Below are 21966 nucleotides of genomic sequence, written 5' to 3'. Positions count from 1 at the left end.
GTTTTACGCGCCGCACCAGTGCAAAGTCTACCATGAGGCTGAATCGGCCTCAAGCCGCAGTGAACGTGTTAAAGCGTGCTTTACTATTGCTAGTATTGGAAATCGTCTTTGTATTCGCACTCACTGAACCTGAGAAGGTCAGTGTACTTTATTGCTAGAACATTATTGACAGCAATCTATTTTTCTATCATCATAATCATCATCATTTTTGCCATAGGAAGTAAACTACTGGGCATAGAGCTCTCTCTAAGATTTCCAATAGTACTAGTTAGAGATACAGATGTTTCCTCGAGTCCGAAAAAGACTAGTGTTGTAAATTAAATGCCTAACTCTCTTCAAGTTGAGGCTTATGAAACTAAACCTACTAACCTACCTACTTACCAATTTACCTACCTACCATAACAAGAGTTGACGTGGGAATATATTAATTGTGCAAATTCTCGCTGTTTTATCATGACAAGTTGGATATGTCAAAATCTACTAACACATTTGAGCCACAAACGACTTAGTTGCGTATTTGTAGCTTTACATAACTACTAGGCGTGTTCAGTCATATTTATTTGTTCTAACCTCTTCGAGATGTGTAAATTATTTATTAAATTATTGTCGCAACTGGTTTATACTTCCCATTAAGCTTTAGTTATATACTGTCATCACTATGTCAGCCGATGGACGTCCAAAAGGCTTAGGCCTATGACTGACAGGGCTCGCACTGCCCATATTCAACGACTTGCCGCAACCTTGACTACGTTGTCGGTCCACCCAGTTAAATAGAACTTAATAAGATTTGCTTGAAAGACGTCGTGAGTTACTTCTTTGGATTGACCATTAATAACATGTGACTTATTTTGTGTGTTAAAGTTTAATTTGATATCTCTTGATTGTGAGCTTCATTTACTGTGTACATTATGTTTTAAATGAAATAGGTGGTTAAGGGTTAAAAAAATAAAAACTCAAAATAATGTTTTATGACAACGATATCGCTTTATTGGACGTCAGAGGGGAGAGGGGTAAAGTGCGCGCGCGGCGCCGGTGCGGGGGTGGGGGGCGTGTCTCAGAGCTCGCGGCACAGCGCACGCGCACTCCGCCCCTGCTCCCCGAACGATACATACTCCACGGTAATAAATTATCGTAAATAGTAATAAATATCAACAAATTACAAAATAGCCTTCCGTAAAAAGATTAAGATTCTAAATGTATTTTTTTGGCGTTACAAAAAAAAAGGTATTGGTATATTTTACAGATTCTCGTTTCACGCTCTCGTAACACGTTTACAATTATGCATATAACAATTTTAGTTACAATTCAACGCAAAATCTGTACAGTCCGTTTTTTGAGTTGTTTGGAACGTTTAGAAATCGCTTTCGGGCGCCAGATCGAACCTTGGTGGGAAGGTGCCGAAACCGTCGAGGGCGGGGCGCGAACGTTGGGGCTGAAAACATAATACAACGATGAAAATTCACCTGAATAAATGATTACAAAACATGCAGGAACCATGCTGCGTGCCTTAGGAGTCAACACAGTCACGTTATAAATAAGGGGGAGTTGAAGGCACCCTTGGAAGGTATTATTTTCCCCTAACATTCTTATAGGGATTAAAAAAAAACTTCTGCTCTATGCAGGCACCTAAGGTAGCTTTCGGAGACAAGAAGGAAAACGTGACCTTATAAATAATAATTACAATTAACGTAAATTGGGTATAAGACGATTTACAGATCAGTTTTTCTTCTCTTCTTGGCTTAGGTTAGGATCAGCACTGTCTAGGGTGCTATAAGGTTGAACAACTCTGGTCACTTACATAAATTCCTGTGTTGATCTAGGGACGCCCTTTAATGGACGCCTAAACAAGAGAATAAAATTCATTGATTTAATCTGAGGAATTTCATGAACTATGCATTTTTTTCAAGTTTATGGCAGTTTATTTTAAATTTGAATATTCAATACTGAAAAGGTTAATAATCAATTAATATATTTTATAAGTTAATAAAAACAACTCACCGCCGGGCTGACTCCTCTTGCGGCAGATCCTGCGCGTCCCTTGCCACGGAATTTGCTGATAGCCTGTTCAGCAAGGTCTGCCCTTTCTTCGGCCTCTTCCAACTCCTGTTGAGCCTTACGGAATTTAGCCAAGTTAAGAGCGGCAATTTCTTCTGCTTCTTCGATCTGCCTCTTGTAGGTCTTGATCTTCTGTTGCAGTTTGTCGACGAGGTCCTGCATGCGCTCATGGTTCTTGCGGTCCTCTTCAGCCTGGAAGCTGAGCTCCTTGATACGCCTCTCGCTCTTGCGGAGATTCTTCTGTGCATCAGCGTGTCTTCTCTGTTCACCATCAAGCTCGTTTTCAAGTTCACGAACTCTCTGTTCGAGTTTCTGGATGGCCTTCTTGCCTCCTTTAAGTGCGTTAGCCTCGGCTTCGTCCAATCTGACTTGGAGTTCCTTGATCTGTTGTTCGAGAGCCTTGCGCAGTTTCTCTTGGGTCTGGGCATGTTCTTGTTCAGCACGAAGTTCATCGGCGAGCCTGGCAGCATCAACCATGGCCTTCTTCGCCTTCTCCTCAGAGTTCTTGGCCTCATTGAGAAGCTCATCCAGGTCGGAGTGGAGGGTTTGCAGTTCGGACTCAAGTTTCCTCTTGGCTGCAGAAAGGGAAGCGCTTTGCGCAGACAGCTCATTAAGCTGTTCATGGGCATCACCCAATTCTTGTTCAGCCTGGCGACGAGCGCGGTCAGCTTGTTCCAGAAGAGTTCTGGACTCTTCGAGCTCGTTCTGCAGAGCATTGGCACGGCGTTCAGAGATTCCGAGTTGCTCACGGGCGTCATCACGTGCACGCTGTTCCTCCTCCAGGGCGGCCTGGAGATCCTTGATCTGTTGCTGGTAGCGTTTAATGTTCTTCTGTGCTTCAGCATTAGCTTTGTTGGCGTGGTCAAGGGCGATTTCAAGTTCATTGATGTCAGCTTCCAGCTTCTTCTTCATGCGCAGGGCCTCAGCCTTACCCTTAGCTTCGGCTTCGAGGGAGGCTTGCATGGAGTCGAGAGCACGCTGGTGGTTCTTGCGAGTGTTTTCAAATTCCTCTTCCTTCTCCTGGATCCTCCTGTCGATCTCCTGTCTGACTTGCGACAGTTCGAGCTGAGCGCGCAGGACCTTGTTTTCTTCTTGTTCGAGGGCGGCTTCAGCCTCTTCGAGAGCGGCTTGGAGTTCGTCCTTCTCGGCTTCCAAGCGCTTCCTGGCCTTCTCAATTTCGTGAATGTTGCGGCCACCTTCTCCAATCTGGTCAAGTAAGTCCTTAACTTCATCAGCGAGGTTCTTGTTCTCGCGGCGGACAGCCTCAAGCTGCTCTTGGCCTTCTTCGTAGGCACCTTTGAGGCGGAAAAGTTCGGTGGAGTAGTTACGGCATTCCTTCTGGCTAGCATCAAGTTCAGCCGCAAGGTCGTCAACCTTGAGTTTCCATTCGCCAATGATTTTATCAAAGGCCTTCTGTTTCTTTTCAGCGGCGTTAGCGATGGCAGTGGCGCGGTCAACCTCGAGCTGCAAGTCCTCGACTTCGGTGGCAAGGCGCTGCTTGGTCTTTTCGAGGGCAACAACCTTTTGGTTGAGAGACTCAATGGTCTCCTCAGCCTCGGCAAGGCGAGCTTGGAGTTTACGCTTGGCCTCTTCGAGTTCTTCGGAACGGGCAACACCCTCGGACTCGTACTTGGAACGCCATAATTGAGCCTCAGCATTAGCCTTGGAAAGCTGTCTTTGCAGATCAGCTTTGCCTTCGGCTTCCTCTTCGACCTGTTCGCGGATGTTGTCAAGGTCGTGTTCCAGATTGCGGAACTTGCCAAGAAGCGTCGCGCGTTCCTGTTAAAAGTAATATACGCTTAGAAATGTAAGTTAAAACAATATGCAATTCGTTCTGCAATTTTTTAAGTACCTACCCTGGCTTCCTCGTCAGCGAGCCTCTTAGTGTCTTCAAGTTGAGTAGTGAGCGACACCTTAATCTTAGACAGCTGCGACACTTGGGACTCAGCCTCCTCCAGTTGACGGAGCAGGTCGGAGTTCTCAATGGACAACTTCTTCTTGGCAGCATCCAGGTCATTAAGGGTGCGGTTGGCCTCATCAGCCTTGTTCTGGACCTCGTTAAGGTTGTGTTGGAGTTGCTTGACAATCTTCTCTTGGGCAGCCTGTTACAAATAATCAATTAATATTTGAAACGATAACAAATTTCTAAAATGTTATCCGCGTATTAAGATCTAATGATGTGGTTTAAAAAACAAAATGGACTTGTTAATTATATTACGTACCAAATGGTTTAATATGAAAGGTAGATCTTTTTTAGTGAAAAAAATTAAATCATGCAAATTATTGAATCAGAATTCAGTTATTATTTAATAATTAATTCTTAACACACTTATTTCTATAGCAGTTTTAGCTTCCATGCTGTATCTCTGATGGAACAACGTTAATAGTTAATAGGGAATATTATTTGGTACAGTGATATGGTTTATGTGTTTACATATGTTTTCTTTTTGACAAGTTTTAGTTCTCCGATATTTTAGAAAAGCTGCGAAGCAATATCCAGCGTCTGGTGATGCCAACAATTCTATCTTTTGCTTATTAATACCTTTTCGTTGGACAAGTGGTCGAGACCGGCACGAAGGTCATTGACTTCGCTAAAGTATTGAGAGCGCTCTTTCTCAGCCCTGAATGATGGAATAGAACAAAAGAAATAAGTAAAATTCTTTACCAATTCAGTCGCAAGACCCTAGAAATGAGACAAGAATCGAATACGTCGTGAATGTCGTGTTGTAGTGATGTTGTCCAGTACGTAAAAGGAGACACCATGCAAAATTCAACTCAGGCGGTACCCATGCCATTTCGGCCGACATGTTACCTTCTCCCTTGCGACTTGATCAATTGCCGCGCGTGTGTTGTTAAGCTCGTTGTAGCAAGAGGCACGGTCATGTTCCGCCCTGAATTATAACAATTCAATAAACATTTAGACCGCAAAAATTTATAACCGTTCCTTTTTTTGCAACTTAAGTTTTGTCACGTACGCTGTTTCATATCTACGAAGAATTAAATTCCTTTGCTCTTACTAAGATATTAATATATTTTGAAATAATGTGTACTGTGTACTTACTTAGCCTTGAGCTTGTTGAGCTGGTCGAGCTGCTCACCCATCTCAGCAACGGCATCGTTGTGCTTCTTGCGGAGGTTGGCAAGGGTAGACTCATGCTGGATGTTAGCCTCTTCCAAGTCGCGACGAAGCTTGCTAAGCTCAGCTTCACGCTTCTTGTTGAGCTCGATCTGAGCAGAGGTAGCGCCACCGGCTTCTTCAAGACGCTCACCGAGCTCCTCGAGTTCGCGAGCGAGATCAGCACGTTGTTTCTCAGCCTTAGCACGTGCCTGTCGCTCTGATTCGACTTCCTCTTCCAGCTCTTCGATGCGGGCCTGCAATTCCTTGATCTGTTTCTGAAGCTTGCTGACCAGCGACTGTTCGTCCTCGAGCTTGGCAGTAAGGGATGAGATTTCCTTGTCCTTGCGTTGGATGGTTTGTTCGAGCTCCTTCTTGTTGCGTTCGAGGTCAGCAACTGCCTCCTGGGTAAGTTTGAGGTCTCCCTCAACCTTCCTCCTCTGCTTCTCAACGTCAGCGCGCAGCTTCTTCTCACGCTCCAAGGAGTCCTCGAGCTCGTCAAGGGTCTGTTCGAGCTTCTGCTTAACCTTGTTGAGGTGGTTAACCTTATCCTCAGCAGCCTGGAGCTCCTCAGATGTCTTCTGGTTCGATTCACCTTGGAGTTTCTTCTCCTTGTTCAACTTGTTAATAAGCTCGTCCTGGTGGGCGATCTCATCATTCAAGTTGCGGATCTGGTGGTCCTTGGTAGCCTTATCCTGTTCAGATTTCTGGACAGCCAACTCGAGGTCTTCAATGTCCTTCTTAAGACCAGACACTTCTTGTTCCAACTTCTTTTTGGCTTGGAAGAGTTGGTTGCGTGCATCCTCTTCCTGGGTGAGACGGTCTTGGGTATCCTACACAAAAAATAACCGTAAAATTATTATCCGATTACAATTAATTCGCGTTTTATAGTGTCTGCTTTTTGTCTGCAGGATAGAAAAACAGTAAAAATGGCAATAAAAATGTGCACATTGAAGGCAAGTTATTTTCGAACTTCACGGAACTGTTTTTTGAATAAACAACTTTGTGTTTATTTAAAGAACCACGTAAAGCTAAACACTGGGTAAGTTTATTCGTAAGTTGATTCATACGTACTTATTTGGATATAAACAAAAATTGTAATCTCAATATTTATAAACGGTTAAATATTTTTATTAAATAAATGGCCTACTGGTCCTTTGACACAATTTTATTGTAATGTAAGCGTATATAAGTATAAGTGAAATATAAGACCATCGTTAATGTTATTATCTTCAAGGGAATATAATATTTGAAATTATAAAAATTGAGTGATTGATAAAAGAATAGTATATCAGGTAAATCACTAAAATTAAAAATTTCACAATTACTTACTCTGAGTTGGTTTTCGAGGTCGGCCTTCTGAGCCTGGAGCTTGTTGGCGCGCTCCTGGGTCTCAGATAGAGAGCCCTTCTCTCCCTCGAGGGTAGCCAACAAGTTGGTCTTCTCCTCGAGCAGCTTGGCATTGAGGGCCTCGACTTCCTTGCGAAGCTTCTCTTCCTTCTCGAACGCCTCTTGCGCCTTTTGTGCCTTCTCCTCCAGTTTCTGTAAACGGCCCTCACTTTTATCCATACCGTCCCATACCGACACGTGATTTTCGGCCATCGTTAATTAATCGATCACACCATGAACTAAAACTAGGAATGTAATTATTCGATTCGTTCGTTAGGTAAGGAAGGGTGGTGCGCGCGCCGCCGACCGATCCGCTACTGAGCATCGCTGGAGTTTTCCAGCGGGCGCGCTTATCGCCCCCGCACGTTATACATTGAGTATGGAAAAAGCGCGCGGCATCGAGTGGGGGGCGGGATCCAGAAATGGATACGGCAGGTGCTGCGGTGTCACGTAACCGCCAGGTGGGCGCGGTCGAGTCTATTTGTGTTTCCCTGAATCATGTGCTCTAAAAGTGTTGGAATTTATTGGGTCAGAATGTACGATCATTAGTCATACGACAATGTTGAGAGGTGCTTACCGCGATCTCATCCTCGATGCGAGTGACGTTGAGGAGGGGCTTGACCTTCTGCCACAACTTCCACCAGGGCCAGGTGCGGAGTTGCAAGTACTTGCGCAAGTTGCGCTGGACAACTTGGAGGGCCACCCTGAGTTAGAAACCCTTATATGTAAAGGACCATCAAAAATTTATAGACCGTATACACTAATATGACACGTCAGAAAAGTTTACCTCTGTTCTTGCAACTTCTTGTACTCTTTGCGGGACAAGTAACCGCGAATGTAAGCCTGCATCCAGGACACAATCTTGGACAACCTGTCGTCACGCAACTCTTCCATCTGACCCAGGACACCAGCGCGGAAGAATACCTGCTCATCCATTTTGTGTTAAAACAATGTGTGTACTGAATTTATGTCATATAAATATTTCTCCTTTTAAATTCATAAAACAATATCCAAACAAAATATTTAAATGGTTAGTTTGAAAAGAAAAGTGTTATTTTACATAATGAAGAGACAGGGTGGAACTATAGACATTTAGTGCAAGTGCAGATTAAGAGAGTACGCATGCATGTAATTCTCTACCTTAGTCTTTCCGAGCCTGAAAGACTCGGAATCCAAGCCGGTATGTTCGAGAATTTTCTGAGTAGCTTTCTCTGGTGTAATTGGCTCTTTGAGGAGGTTCGGGCACAGAATTTTGTATCTGCGTTCGAGGAGCACACATAATGTAAAAACACAATTGAATAAATAGTTCTAAAGTACTAGGAAAACAAACGAGCCTATGTAGCGTGGGCTCTAAAGGAAAAGCGACCTTGGTTTCTAAGGTTTAAGGATCATTGTGACACTGTCAGTGGTGTCCCAAATGTTGTACAAGGAAGGTGGTTGCAATCCATCGGGTATTCGCGGACCGATGATGTCAATTCACTAAACTACTGTAACGGTTGTAGACATGCCTTGGTATGACCGAGACGGTAGGATTCGGGATCCAAGCCCGTGGCGTCCAGGATCACTTGAGCAATTTTCTTAGGATCGGTTTCCTTGTCTGCAGCTTGAGGAGCCAGGATCTTGTAGCTACATTATCAAAATATACACGCACACGATAAGCTAATGTCATACAATATCTTGTAAGTTTTCAGTATCGTCTTTTGGAAATTCTAAAAGGTGAAAAGACAACATGACTTGCATTGCCATGTTTCAGAAACGTATGAGCGTCCGATATAAATATATACCCCGCTCGTCGTCCCGTCGTCGCATCTTTAAAATAATGTGCAAAATGTTTGAGTCCTAAATTTATTTATGTGGAAAAACAAACCGTGGACACTAAAATCATTACACTCTATTTTTTAGAGTTTTGTGCGGAGTAGTTCCTAACATGCTAAATCAAGTCTACGGTAATATAATCCTATAACTATCTTGCCTTTGTATGACCAATACGATAACTTTCAGGGTCGAGCTGGATCGACTCTAGACACTTCCTGGCGGCTATTTTAGGATCACTTTCTGCAGCCATGAGGGCGGGCGCAAGAATCATGTAACTGTTCATAATAATATGTTATTATACAAATTATATCAGGTGAGTGAGCGTTCCTAATTAAACTCGATGACACATCTGAAGCCGAGCTGTGAATCCGTTGACAGGATCTACATCACAGAACAATTTTAGAAACGGTCGCTCACTGCCATATGCATGTTATTCAATGACGTCAAAAGTCAGCTATAGAACCAGAATAAAACTGTTACGGCCATAAGAACTTTCCAGAGCTGTAAAGAATTTAGTTTACATTAGCCGACGTTGTTGATGCCACTTATAAAAATAAGTATACGTAGATAAAAATAAATTATTAAGAAACTAGAGAGCTCATAAATATTTTATGGATCTACCTAAATATAACATGCATCTATCAACCTATAAACAAGTTTTATTGCTTTGGTTAATTTATGAATAACTCACCGGAGTTTGAAGTCGGGGTAAACCATCCTGTTGGGGAAACCTTTACGGCAAATACGGATGCCTTCAAGCACACCGTTACAGGTGAGCTGGTGCATCACAAGGTGGGAGTCGATGAGACCTAATTAATAGAGACATAGTGGTTATTTTTGTACGTAATCTAATAAGACGATCAAAAACTTCTCAGACTGCCGTCAATTAGCAACATCAAAAGAGTTTTCTCTGAAATTCATAGATAACATCTTTATGAATAATCAAAGAAAAATTTTGTTCGTTATTTCTGGATGCGATGAAATCATCATACAAGTTTAACATGAAAGAGAGTTTCTTATATGTTATTTTATGTTAATAACACAGTTTAATTATTTTTACAGACATTTGTATCAAATAACATCATAGACGGTTCTGTGTTACTAAATTATAAGAAAACAAATTAATAGTTTTCTTACCCGGCTGTTTCAACTCATTGGGAATGATACAACGCACGAAGTGAGGTTGAGTGGACCTCAGCGTTGTCATCAGGTTGTTAAGTTGTTCCTGTAAGAGTACAAACATTATAGCTCTCATTGGTCATAATACCATTGGTATTAGTAAAAAGCGTTAAAATATATAATGCATTATGGTTTCTTAAAGTAAACTTTATTACTGCAATGTAAACATAAAATGAGACACTCTGATGAGATGGAAGAACATATAGCAAGAAGTATTTTATGGTAATATGAACACGAATTAGATCACACAATACCAAACAAAACATAGTTACACCACACACAATAAAAGCTCAGAATCTTTAATCAGCGGTAAGTTCGTGTATATACCGATAAAAGATAACATTAACAGAGTATTTTCGTTTTGTAAATTTTGTACTTGTTAACCGGTGAGACTGACATTGTTATATTAGTGTGTCTCACGTTAATGACGTTAAAATAATATTAAAACATAAAAATGAAATTGACGAGACGATATTTGCCTCGTTGATCATGAATGATGTTCCAATAAACTTTCATCTCGGTCCATAGAGAAAGCTTCAATGTAGAGCTACATCCATGTAGAATTCTACAACATTGGGGTGAACAAAACCAAATCAACTAAATAAAATTATAAACTCATAGGTACCCTGTATGCGGAGGAGACAGTAGCGAAACCACCGCCCTTCTTACCGCGACCGCCTACGGACGTACACGGACAAGCAACAATTAGTAAAACGGACGGACACAAGAACGTCACAGGGACTAAACAGTGGAAAACATTACACGTAGACAATAAACCTGCGGGACACTCGGCAACATGAGCTGTGCTGTAAAACATACATTGACGAGACAGGTGATTAATGTGAAAGCGAGGAGGGCTAGCTTCTGAAGCATCATCATCAAATCACAACTGCTCCTTTCAAAATTTTGATGATAATGCAAACAAAACCAGCCCTAAGCGTGTTGTAGACGAAGACAATGAAGCTACATTGAAGACAGAAGCAAATCTCGAACGTGGTTGTCAAGTTTACCCTGTAGAGTGATGACACAGTCTGGAAGGCAGAACCCTTGGCGCGCTTGCCTCCAGCGCCTAATATATTTAAAAAATACATAAGTGATGGCAATATAGAGCATCCGAAACATATTGAGCGTATTGAAGTAAAACAGAGCTCGATTAGCGTATTGATGATGGAAGTATTGGTTTTGATGATAATTTAATGGTGCCTTTAAGTAATGATATCAAAATGAACAAGTATGTTCACAGAAGTATCGAACAGCTCACGTACCCTTCTCGGCGATTCTCTCAAAAGATTTTTTTTTTAATGGAACACTTTATAATTATCCTGGGAAAGCTTAATAAATTACTCGAGTACTAATAAACGGAATTTTTAAAATCGATAACAGTACGTACCCTTGCCACCACCACCAGCACCAGCATCACCAGACTGTCCAGGATGGTCAGCAAAGATCTCAACCAACAGCTTGTTGGCGCCCTTCTTGAATTGGTCAACAACAGTGTCGTTAAGAGGATCCTTGTTCTTCTCAAGCCAGCCAGTAATGTTGTAACCGACCTATTTTGTTCAACATACAAATAGAACATTATTCTGTGAAGGATGGATGAAGAAATTGATAAACATTTATTTCAAGTTACATAGAAGTTAAATTTAGGAAGTGATAAAATTACTTACGTTTCCGGCGTAATGGCCGATGGCGAAGTGAGCGGCCTGGCAACCGGGCTTGGGGGGTTTAGGCTTCAGGTAAGGAGCAGACTTGCCCAAGTGGTTGTTGTTCAACTTCTCAATGAAGGTTTGGTCAGTAGCCTTGGGGAACATAGACTCTTCCTCAAGAATGGAGAGGATACCCATGGGCTGAAATCGTAATGAATATATTAGATAAAGAAAAAATTCACCTTATATGCAATTACTTGTAAAATTTTGTATTCTGTAAAACATATAAAGACATTATCCAATGTAATAGTTTTTAAGTTCTATATCTTTGTGATCAATAAATAATTTTATCCTTTTAATTGATACCAATATGTATTTGTGTAACTTATAATAATAATAGATGTTATGCATTAAGATAAAAGCAACATGCATAAAGAAGAAAATTGTGATCGTGTTGGGTACGCAAATAACAATTTATATTCTTAATCGTTAATGTCGTTTTCGTGCTCTGCAAGAAAATCACTAATGTGATATGCGCTAAGATTATAGGGTAAGTAGCAATCTAAATTAGAGGTACTCTGCGATTTTAATTCTATGGCAACAGTTACTGTAGTCTTTAGAAATTATTTGATTTAACTTGCAAGTGTTCCACTCTAGTTGCATTGTGTGCTAGACTATATTTGCTGCGATTTAAATAACGTAAGTAAAACATGTCTATCTATCCGCATTATTCGCTGTTTTAATTTTTATTTTTTCACTTCGTGCAAAGAGTTTATAGCCAGAAACATTTACTATTGCATTTGCAGGGATTGCTTTTAAATTGTTGCTCAAAGCACCCTCTAGACGCGTCCTACAAGCTTCGTCTACGGCGTCTAATACCTTTTCTATTAAATCTATTGTCGGTTGAAGATCCAAACCGAAATCTATAAAGGTCCATTGGACCCTTTCCCTTTCATATTCCTCTTGTTCTAACATGAACATGAAATGATTAAAAAATTGCTGCAATTTTTCGTTGGTAAAATTTACACAAATCTGGTTAAAGCTGTTCACCTGGAGCGCAGAAACATGGAAAAAATAATCGAAGTTTAACATTATGATACTTACGGTTGGCACGTGACTTATGTGTGTGTGAATGTATGCGTGACAGGCAAGTATAACAGGAAGGAGATAATACAAAAGAACACACATAGGTTGCACTCAAAAAATAACACAGTTTAGCGTCCCTAAGACCGACGAGTAAAAACTTTGAAAATTCCAAAATAAATTTCCAGTTAAGTGGAATGTTTAAAAGAGTTTACTCGCAGGCAATGGCGAGATGCAAGTGTTCATTGTTGCGTTGCCGCCATATACCTTTTCGATAAGGTCAATGCAATGTTGAAGGTCCATGCCAAAATCAATGAAAGTCCACTCGATGCCTTCGCGCTGGTATTCTTCTTGCTCCAGTACGAACATGTGATGGTTAAAAAACTGCTGGAGTTTCTCGTTGGTGAAATTAATGCAGAGTTGTTCAAAACCGTTGTACTGCAGGTAGACAATTAATAAGGATTGTTAGGGGTATATGTTATCAGATACAACAATTACGGATCTCATTCCGTCTTTGGTTGAACCTTTACACGTGATTACAGGAGCAGTGGAGGAAGAGGGAGTCGCGTCTATCCCCATAGACTAACGAGTATTGCAAAACTATCTAACCGGGAGCCGCGTCTATCTCCATAGACTTGGCAGAAGTGACAAAACTAATTCCCGCCTTCAGTTGTTCACGAACGACGACGGGTCGTACTGTGGGCGCGTGGCCTATTACCTTCTCGATAAGATCGATACAAGCGAGCAAGTCCATTCCGAAATCGATGAAGGCCCAATCGATGCCCTCCTTCTTGTACTCCTCTTGTTCGAGGACGAACATGTGGTGGTTAAAGAACTGCTGGAGCTTCTCGTTCGTGAAGTTAATGCAGAGTTGCTCGAAACCGTTGTACTTTTACAAACAATACGAACCCAGATAAATGGAGAGGAAAAATTGTTAGGACAAGTTCTACGCTATGAACATTAAGCTACATATAATAATTAGTCAGCAGGATACTGATAGATAGCTTAACAAAACACTGACAGCGCTGCAGGGGCTTTGCGCCCAGGCCAGGGTTGCATAGACCCAAATTATACCTTTTCGATAAGGTCAATGCAGGCCACTAAGTCCATTCCAAAGTCAATGAACTCCCAATGAATGCCCTCTCTTGTGTACTCTTCTTGCTCCAACACAAACATGTGATGGTTGAAAAATTGTTGCAGTTTCTCGTTTGTGAAGTTAATACAAAGTTGTTCGAACCCATTGAACTAGAGAAGTAAAATTACTTTAATATCAAAGAAATCATTGATTATGATGTTTACATTCATCTAATTTAAAGACTCCGCCTTCCGCTAGTGATCTGTAAAAAATACTTTAATATCCGGAACACAAAGTAAATTGCATTTTCTTTCACTGAAATCCTTTTGTCAAAATAAATATTATTCGCATCTCAAATACCGCAATTTATTTAAAATATTTCAACTAGAGAGAATATTTTAATGAATTATACTTAACTATTTTTTAAAAAAGAATGATATATTCATGAATTCAAAATGTATTTTAGTAAACTGTCATTGCTTTCCCTTGAAGTTTTTTTTTGTAATCGATAAGGAAATATTGACTAGTTGTTTAATTTGTCCAAAGTTTTTTACGCTCTTCACTTCATTTCCAATTTAAAATGTCAATGTTTTCATAAAGACCTATACATGTATTGCCGCAAATACTCACGTCGAAGATCTCGAAACCAGCAATATCCAGTACACCAATGAAGTGCTGCCTCTTCTGTTTGGTGTCTAGAGTCTCGTTACACTTCTTAACCAGCCACTTGAAGAGACGATCGAAAATACCCTTGCAAAGGGCACCGACGGAGTTGGTGACCTGGTCCTTGTTACGACCCTGGGTCACGAACTCGTTTCCGACCTTGATGCGGGGCTTCAACAAGTTCTTGTACAGATCCTGGCAGTCGACACCGAGAAGTTTGGCAACCTTGTCACCATCCTGACGAGATAAAATGAAATGTTAGAATATTATATTTTTATTAATATTTATGGTCATCCTTTGTGGATTCAATTTACTGCAAGGTAGGAATTTGGTTTATTATTTGATTATTTTTAAAAGGAAAGTTACAGAAATGTTAATTTCAGTGTTATAATTACCTCAGTTCCGTCAGCCTCGGCCTGTTCTTCGCGACCCCTCTGTTTGAACTTCATGCAGCCCATGTGCATGACAGCGGCGGTGATCTTGTACACGTTGTCCTTTTCTTCTTGGGTGAAGCCCAAAATGTCGAAGGCTTGCTACAATATAACAAATTTCTTACGTATTTCTCTTTAAACCAAAATGTATAATCACATCTAATTCTTTTTTAATTTACCCAAAATATTAATTTACTTATTACTCTTTAAAAAGAGAATACATCATATGTATTCAATGAAACATAAAATTATACACTTTGTTATAAGAAAAACATAATACTTACGATAACATTTTTATTAATACAAAACTATGAACATAGCGTTAGTAAGTCTATTAATAATTGATATAAAAGCGTTAATGTTATTAGCGGTTTGTTTTTGAACTAGTGCACAGGATTTCCTAGAGTGGTTGGATAGGATGCAATATTTGAACATAATGCGCCCTTATAATGTGCTCACAGACCGTATTGTGATTTGATTTACCATCGCCAATTTCCATTATTGTCGATGCAAATGGTAGGGGTACTAATCTAGTTTCTAATCTAAAATAAAAATCTAAATTGTTCTATCACTTTCAATGAACCTTCCGTGGCTTTTTAAAAAGGTAACCCAAAACTCTATTTCTCATTACGCACTTACATCGGTCAATACACATTCTTCACCGTCATCGACGTTTGGGATGGTAATCTTACCCTGTGCGACGTTATAGTAATCATGGATGTCGTTGGATAACATACACATCTCTGCAGGTAGAAATCAAATAGCAGTTTAGTTAAAATTTTGTATACACATTAACCATTTACTGCCAAAAGTCCCTAAGTGTTTGTTTCTTGTTGATAACTGTGTCTGTGTTATATTAATAGAGGACGTGCTTGTGCTGGATGACGGGATATAATCCTTTCGTGTGGTCAAACCTGTGCAATAAGCTCAATCGAACCTTTGCAAGGAGCGAGCGGTCATGTGCATGTCAGAAATTTTGTGAGAACGGGACCGTACTCGAACAACTGATTCGCGACGCGCGCTCCATGCGTAAGTTCTCGACTTACGAGCGTCTTATCGAATTCTTCGGAATCGTTGACTCCAGGTATCCGAGTTTTCCCCTGACTTATAAGGGGATAGTCCCCGATGCGGTTGCTTAGCATCGTTATCTCTGTAAACACCAAATCAACTGACATACACATGCGGGGACTGAGTCCTATCTCAGCCTAAGCGAAGCATGCGACAGAAAAAGATGTGGAAGAAAACATGAATGCACAGTTTGATGAAATGAGCCAGTAGTCTCTATCTGGACTCACGTCGGTAAGCTTCATTTCCTCGCCATCATCAACGCCGGGAATAACAGTCTTGCCTTGAGATACGATGTTGTAATCCATGATGTCGTTGGACAACAAGCAGGTTGCTATAAAATGACACCATTTACAGTCACGTTTGGTATTTGGTGCACAACTAAGGGGAACTTAGGAATAAACATGCTCTAATCGTAGATCTATAACTATTCTATAACATCTCATGCCGGTTCCGAGGCAAGATACGTCGATCGTATGCCGGTTGCATGCGACACAATCGTTTGGAGGGGTAACAAAAATTAACGCCGTCAGGGCCCTTCAAGCCAGTTGAAGGCTAACTTACGTCGGTCAAAACACATTCCTCTCCATCGTCTACGTTCGGGATGGTAGTTTTTCCTTGCGATATTATGTAATAGTCATATACGTCGTTTGACAGCATACACATTTCTAAGTGAAAAACTCAAATTAATTTAAGGGGATACTAAATGATCTAAAGGTATGTGCAGTGTTGTTACATAGGTCTTTGTGCAGTGTTTGAACAATTAAAACGTATATTACAAAAAATATGCAATTAAATATAACTGAATATCTCGACCTGTAATCTATAATTTAACTTTTAACATTAATAAAATAAAACGATGTTTCATAAAATATTACATAACTGAAAAAAAAAGAAAATATTTAATCCGATACTAATTTTCCATTTAAATTTAATTTAATAAATAAAATTGATTGTCATCTGTAACATGTAAAGTGTGTATACGCACCCTTAAGTCCAGCCACGGAACCAGACATCATCTGGTAGAAGATGTGGTAAGAACGCTCAAGAGCTTGTTGAGAGATGACACGAGCCTTCTCCAGCAGATCTGACAAAGAGAAATATTTAATTAAGAATTTTGAATGTAGCCGAGAAATGCTTCATTCAGATTTTAAAGAACTTACAGGTCTCAATGTCAGCACCAGCCAGTTTACCAGAGGGTCCGAAGTGGATACGGATGAATTTACCCTAGGGGACAAGATAATGAACAAATATTAATTTACCAATCAAGTCACCGAGGTAAACGATCATTTATTGCAGAGCTCTTAAGTTTTCTGTTTTTCGTTATCCGCTATTACAAGAAATATAGAAGTACAAAACTTATTGTATACTTGAAACATGTAAAGCTAAAAAATAATAAGGAAATAAAAAGTTACTTACGAAACGGGAAGAGTTGTCGTTACGCACAGTCTTGGCGTTACCAAAGGCTTCAAGCACAGGGTTAGTTTGGACGACTTGGTCTTCCAGAGATCCCTTCTTCTCCTGGGACGGGTCCTTCTTCTGCGACGCACCAACGGTGGCGAAGTACGCAATTACTTTCTTCGTGTTCTCAGTCTTTCCGGCACCAGACTCACCGCTGTCAGGTTATTGTTTGTTTTAGTTTCTCATTATGAACATTCTCTTTCACATGTCTTCTTCAACATTATCATTATTACAGCCATAGGTAGTTCATTGCTGCATATTAATCTCCCCCATAGATTACTTATTGTTTTCTTTATTCAATAACACTTTTTTTTTTAATTTTTACATTGATTTTTAACATTTTATTTAATAGTAAGATAGAAGATGTATTTTATGTTAAAATTTTTTTGTTTACAGAATTACTGTTTTTTTAATCTTTTCTAGATCATGTTTTTAGAGAAAACATGATTGTATAAAAATTTGTTCCAAATATGAAAAAGTATTTAGCAACATACAGATAATAAATAATTACATGGCCTATGCCTCGCAGAGGGCGTCTTTCGGCACGCATAATAATGACGATGGTGATAATTATGTAATAACATAAGGTGAAATGAAAAGTAAATAACTTAACAATATAAGAGATTATAACTTACGTAATCAACATAGATTGATTCTCGTGGTTGGTCAACATGTTGACGTAAGCGCCATCGGAAATGGCGAAAATGTGAGGCGGCACTTCCGAGCGACGCTTGCCTCGGTACAGCTTGGCGCATCGGGTCGTGTACACGGGGAATCTCTTGTAGGGATTGATAGCCACACAGAAGAGACCCGAGTAAGTCTGTCGATCATTAGACAATAAGAATGCGGAAGAACGAAAATGTTAAAATGCGAAACGAACTTGCAGAGATCAACAGGCCACGTTTATTGTGAACGATCCAAAATTGATCTTTACGTAGCAACAGATTTTATACAAAATAATATTATATTATCGCGGATTCAAATTACCGCCGATAATTTTACTTTGGTATCATACCTTTTAAAATTTACGAAAAATACTTTCGTTAAGATAAAATTTTTGGAAAAAAAAATCATTAACAAAAACGGACGTTAAAAATGGCCATTTTCTACTGCAAATTCAAAATTAAATGAATGAGATAGAATGATAGATAAGTTTCATAGATATCGTCGGTACAACCTCCAATTTATGTATGAAACTTACAAATACTTGATGATAACTTAATTAGACCACACAAACACATAGAGAGTACTGTATCGATACTTTTCTCTTTGTGTTTTAAAAATTTTGAATTACAATACTCTTCACGGATAGAAAATCACAAAAATTGAACTCTAGAATTATTAAAAACTTATCAGAAAAAAATATATAAATATTAAAACTCTTTAAATTTTTAATAACAGAATTTCCGTAAAGAGTATTGTGTGAACACCATCATTATTTAACAAAGGACGTCATATTATCCCATGTCTTAAATTAAAACACTCAAAGTAAAATCTAATCCAGTGAACTGGTGATAGAAGATTAACACAACACTGAAAAACTATTCTAAGAAGTATCATAGTTGCACTCCGTCGTGTCCGTCCCACCGACTTGTCCTGTGTAAAAGGGTTCAAGTTCGGTTGTGGATTTGAGAGTTCGGAAGGATTCGGATGTTGGTAAAGATGTAGCGACCAATATTTCGACCTCCGTTTTGTCAGAAAATTTTGGAACTATATGATTTAGATTCCGTGGATAAAATTATCACAATCTTAATACCGGAAATAAAATTTAATAAATTACTTAATATTATATGGGTTATAATATTCATATCAACTACAGTCGATGTTATATTTTAAGTAACGACCGTATGTGTAACACATAGATAAGCACGTTTGTATGATGTTATCTATTTCTAAATTATATAAATATATTTCTCCAAAAAGAAAACTAACAAAACTTGATCCAATTATTACTTAATCGATTGGTTTGATCCAAACTGAATGAATGAATTTTGGAATAAAATAATTGTGAAATTAGATATAATATCTGTATGAAAACAAATGTTAGGATTATCTAATCAATTGGTCGCATTCGAATAGAAGGTTGATTGAGAAATGTGTAGAGCTGGGCAGAACTCATGCACGATGCACACTTCAACGCTGCAACTCCCTTCCAGTTTCCTGACTTACGTAAATAAGCTTATGGTAATATCTCTGCTTCAAGTTATACAAAACCGAAGCGTCGTTGAGGTATGTCAAGTTGGACATGTCCTCGCATTTCTCGTACTTAGGCGGGTTGACTTGAGCTACAAGATCCTTCTTGAAGTCTTTGGTCTGTGGGAGAGATGGTTAAATTAACATTACTATAGAAGTTAAGGCGCCTGCAGCGCCTACTTACATAGATGAGTTTCGCATAGTATCGTTGTCGGAGATTGTGAAGGACGGCAGCTTCGTTAAGGTAAGTCAAGTCAGCCATGTCCTCGACTTTCTCGAATTTCGGCGGGTTTACTTGCGAGAGGAGTTCCTTTTTAAGTGTCTTCTCCTGCTCATTCAATAAATGTATTAAGTATATGTTTAAATAAACAAGTTGGGATTAGCCTGATTGGCCCCTTATACATTATATATTCACTGTATTTTAATAATTGTCGTATTATTAAATAATTGTTTAAAGAAAGCTGTAAAATATTTTTACTGGACATTTAAAAACAAAAAAAAACTAGTATATAAATTGTTAAGTTCAACGAAATTGTTGATGTTGGATCATCAGTGTTCGTCTCCGAGCATATCATTAATCATAGTTACCTCGCCTCCGGGTAGGTTGACGGTCACCAGGTCGCCCTTGGTGGCCTTAATTTCACCCTGCACGAAGCCCTCCTTCTCGTCTGGTACCCAGCAAGCTTTCTTGCCATCGTAGGGCTTGCTTTGGTCGATACGTTTCTGTTCCAAAGAGACGAACAGGTACGGGGTCGGATCGGGGTCCTCACCCTCTTGTACTTGTGGCTTCGGCATTTTCGGAGGGCTAACGAGACTTTTGGGCTAGTCGAGACACGAGAACACAGCCCTGGAGCCTTCCTGCGGAGCACAACGCGCGTTAGTGGAGTGGCCGACGGCGCGGTGCGGCCCGTGCGTCTATTTGCAGCGTAACCCGAGTAGAGGCCGCTTTGGGAACAATGCCAGCGCGCGCGCCGTTTGCGTAATGCCCGACTTCTATGCGCTCGTTTTTACGAACCGCCCCGGCCGACTCGTACGGATGTTACGTCACGGGCGCGCGGGCTGGAGTGCCGCCAGCCGATTTACCCGATCGTGATTTGTTTATGGTCTTTTATGGCAATGGCTAATTGATGACTCGAATTCCGATTGTCGTTCCGCCTCGAGCGCAACGTCTGTTATATAATATAGAGTATAATGTTTGACTGTACCTCTGTGGTTATTTGTGTCTTATGTATGGCGTTAATTTTAATCGACTTCCAGGCGGGATGACAATCGAATCGAATCGGTTATATCGTTTACCGCAGCCACACTCAACGCGCGATTACCATCACCATGAAACAATAAACAAACGGTATCCACTGGAGCGACCACTCGCACAAAATCCAAATCCAATCGGCAAATCAGCTGGCGTCCTTGACGTCACAGTCCCGACACTCGCGATGACACCACAACACGGGCGCACGGAGCGTGCACGTGCGTGCGTACTTACGTTTGAAGCCGTTCTGACCGGCGGCGGGGCGCGCCGTTGCTTTTTATACCGGGAACTCGACACCGGAGCGCCCGATCACCCCATTTTAGGCGGATGCGCGCCGGGCGGCAGCTACGCTTTCAGACGAGCTTGGCTTTCACTCGGGCGGGCGCAGGCGTCGGCGCAGCTCGCCTGCACTTGCTCTCCGTCAGACCAATGCACTTTCGTATGCTCATCAATGTTTTATATTCAATATGCCTTCTGAGTCTATGCCTTCCAGTGGACGTCCATCGGCAGACATTATGATGATGAATCTGGTAGATTAATTAATTAATTATTATTTTTAATGTATATAAAAAGATGACAGAAGTGTTTTTACAATATTCAAATAAATTTAAAAATATATTCGAGATTTGTCTACGAGATCGAATCAGGGTTGAGAAAATTCGTAGACAGATAAAGTAACCGATATGGTCCAGAGAATTGAGAAGTTGAAGTGTCAATAGGCAGACTACGCAAGCTGCTGGCGTCTAGAGCTTCTGGAACATCAGTCTACAAGGCGAAACGACGACCTTATTGTAAAGGCGATTGAAAAAGGACCACATCCTGCACTAACCAGCAGATGCTGGCCGCTTCGACTCGATCCTTTTGGAAATGTATTACGGCTGTAATGATGATAGTAAATTTACAAATATATATCAAAAAGATAATATAGTAAGATAGTTGTGGTACTAGTAAATACAATTAATTGCGAAAACAGGTTATACATGGTTTTTTTTACTTTGCCTTTAAAGGAGTGATCTATTTGATTTTTTTTTCTCCTGTGGTAGCCTTCTACGTACAGAAGTTATACCTATAAATAATATCAAAATAAGAGGAGATAAATTATGACTAAGAAATTATGCGAGAAAGATGTGATATAGACATAAGGCATAAATAACAAAAAAAATATAAGAAATTAATCAATTGTAAAATGTTAAGTAAACGTAGAAAACAACATAGATATTGTAAAGCATCAGTCTAGACGGAATCTCGAATAGAAATGAGAGGTAATTAGACGGAAAAAGAAGAACATGTGAAAGATGAAAGTGGAAAAATCATTAGGTCAAAATTGTGCCTGTGTACCCAAGATGGATGAATATGCGATAGGCCCTCAAAAATGGGAGCCACGATAAAAAAAAATTAATGCAAAGTGGAAAATAAATCAATAAATAGTTGCTGAATCGATTTTTGCATGTAAGCGCTCAAGCCCCAAGAAAGTGTTCCGGGTAGGTTCTAAGCAGCATTTAATTTCGAGACTGATCTCCTGAGTCATCTACTTAACATTCCAT

The 21966-nt window shown here is 40.0% G+C and overlaps 1 protein-coding gene across 28 annotated transcripts; it reads right to left on the bottom strand.

Annotated features, from left to right (window-relative positions):
- Positions 1-959: 959 nt before the first annotated feature.
- Mhc (myosin heavy chain) lies at positions 960-20674 on the bottom strand. Of its 28 annotated transcripts, none has more exons than XM_068777530.1 (25): positions 20657-20674; positions 19759-20028; positions 19355-19498; positions 17613-17797; positions 16936-17131; positions 16680-16743; positions 16505-16603; positions 16081-16184; positions 14416-14553; positions 13988-14257; positions 13001-13171; positions 11221-11400; positions 10944-11103; positions 10564-10622; positions 9512-9599; positions 9066-9183; positions 7700-7817; positions 7347-7483; positions 7137-7263; positions 6503-6712; positions 5117-6003; positions 4598-4676; positions 3912-4157; positions 1999-3834; positions 960-1432 (listed from the first exon to the last, which is right to left on the bottom strand). In XM_068777530.1, exons 2-25 carry the CDS (start codon positions 19963-19965, stop codon positions 1352-1354), a joined length of 5904 nt encoding a protein of 1967 aa, XP_068633631.1. In that variant the 5' UTR covers positions 19966-20028; positions 20657-20674; the 3' UTR covers positions 960-1351. The 28 variants fall into 28 exon arrangements, with proteins under 28 accessions (XP_068633631.1, XP_068633645.1, XP_068633646.1 ...); XM_068777544.1 differs by lacking the exons at positions 7700-7817; positions 10564-10622 and adding exons at positions 8068-8185; positions 10179-10231; XM_068777545.1 differs by lacking the exon at positions 10564-10622 and adding an exon at positions 10179-10231.
- Between the last annotated feature and the right edge of the window lie 1292 nt (positions 20675-21966).

Source organism: Battus philenor, unplaced genomic scaffold (assembly GCF_028537555.1).
Source record: "Battus philenor isolate CCGP_79_NKW_IND1 unplaced genomic scaffold, ilBatPhil1.0.hap1 SCAF_13, whole genome shotgun sequence".
Classification (NCBI taxonomy): domain Eukaryota; kingdom Metazoa; phylum Arthropoda; class Insecta; order Lepidoptera; family Papilionidae; genus Battus; species Battus philenor.
This window is presented reverse-complemented; position numbering and strand designations above follow the sequence as displayed.

Excerpts from the sequence above, each read along its gene's own strand:
- Mhc (XM_068777530.1), bottom strand. The coding sequence starts at position 19,965 with ATGCCGAAGCCACAAGTACAAGAGGGTGAGGACCCCGATCCGACCCCG. Across the intron at positions 17,132-17,612 it reads AATCAATCTATGTTGATTAC|CGGTGAGTCTGGTGCCGGAA; the intron begins GTAAGTTATAAT and ends ATAACCTGACAG. Across the intron at positions 7,264-7,346 it reads AAGAAGTTGCAAGAACAGAG|GGTGGCCCTCCAAGTTGTCC; the intron begins GTAAACTTTTCT and ends TTTCTAACTCAG.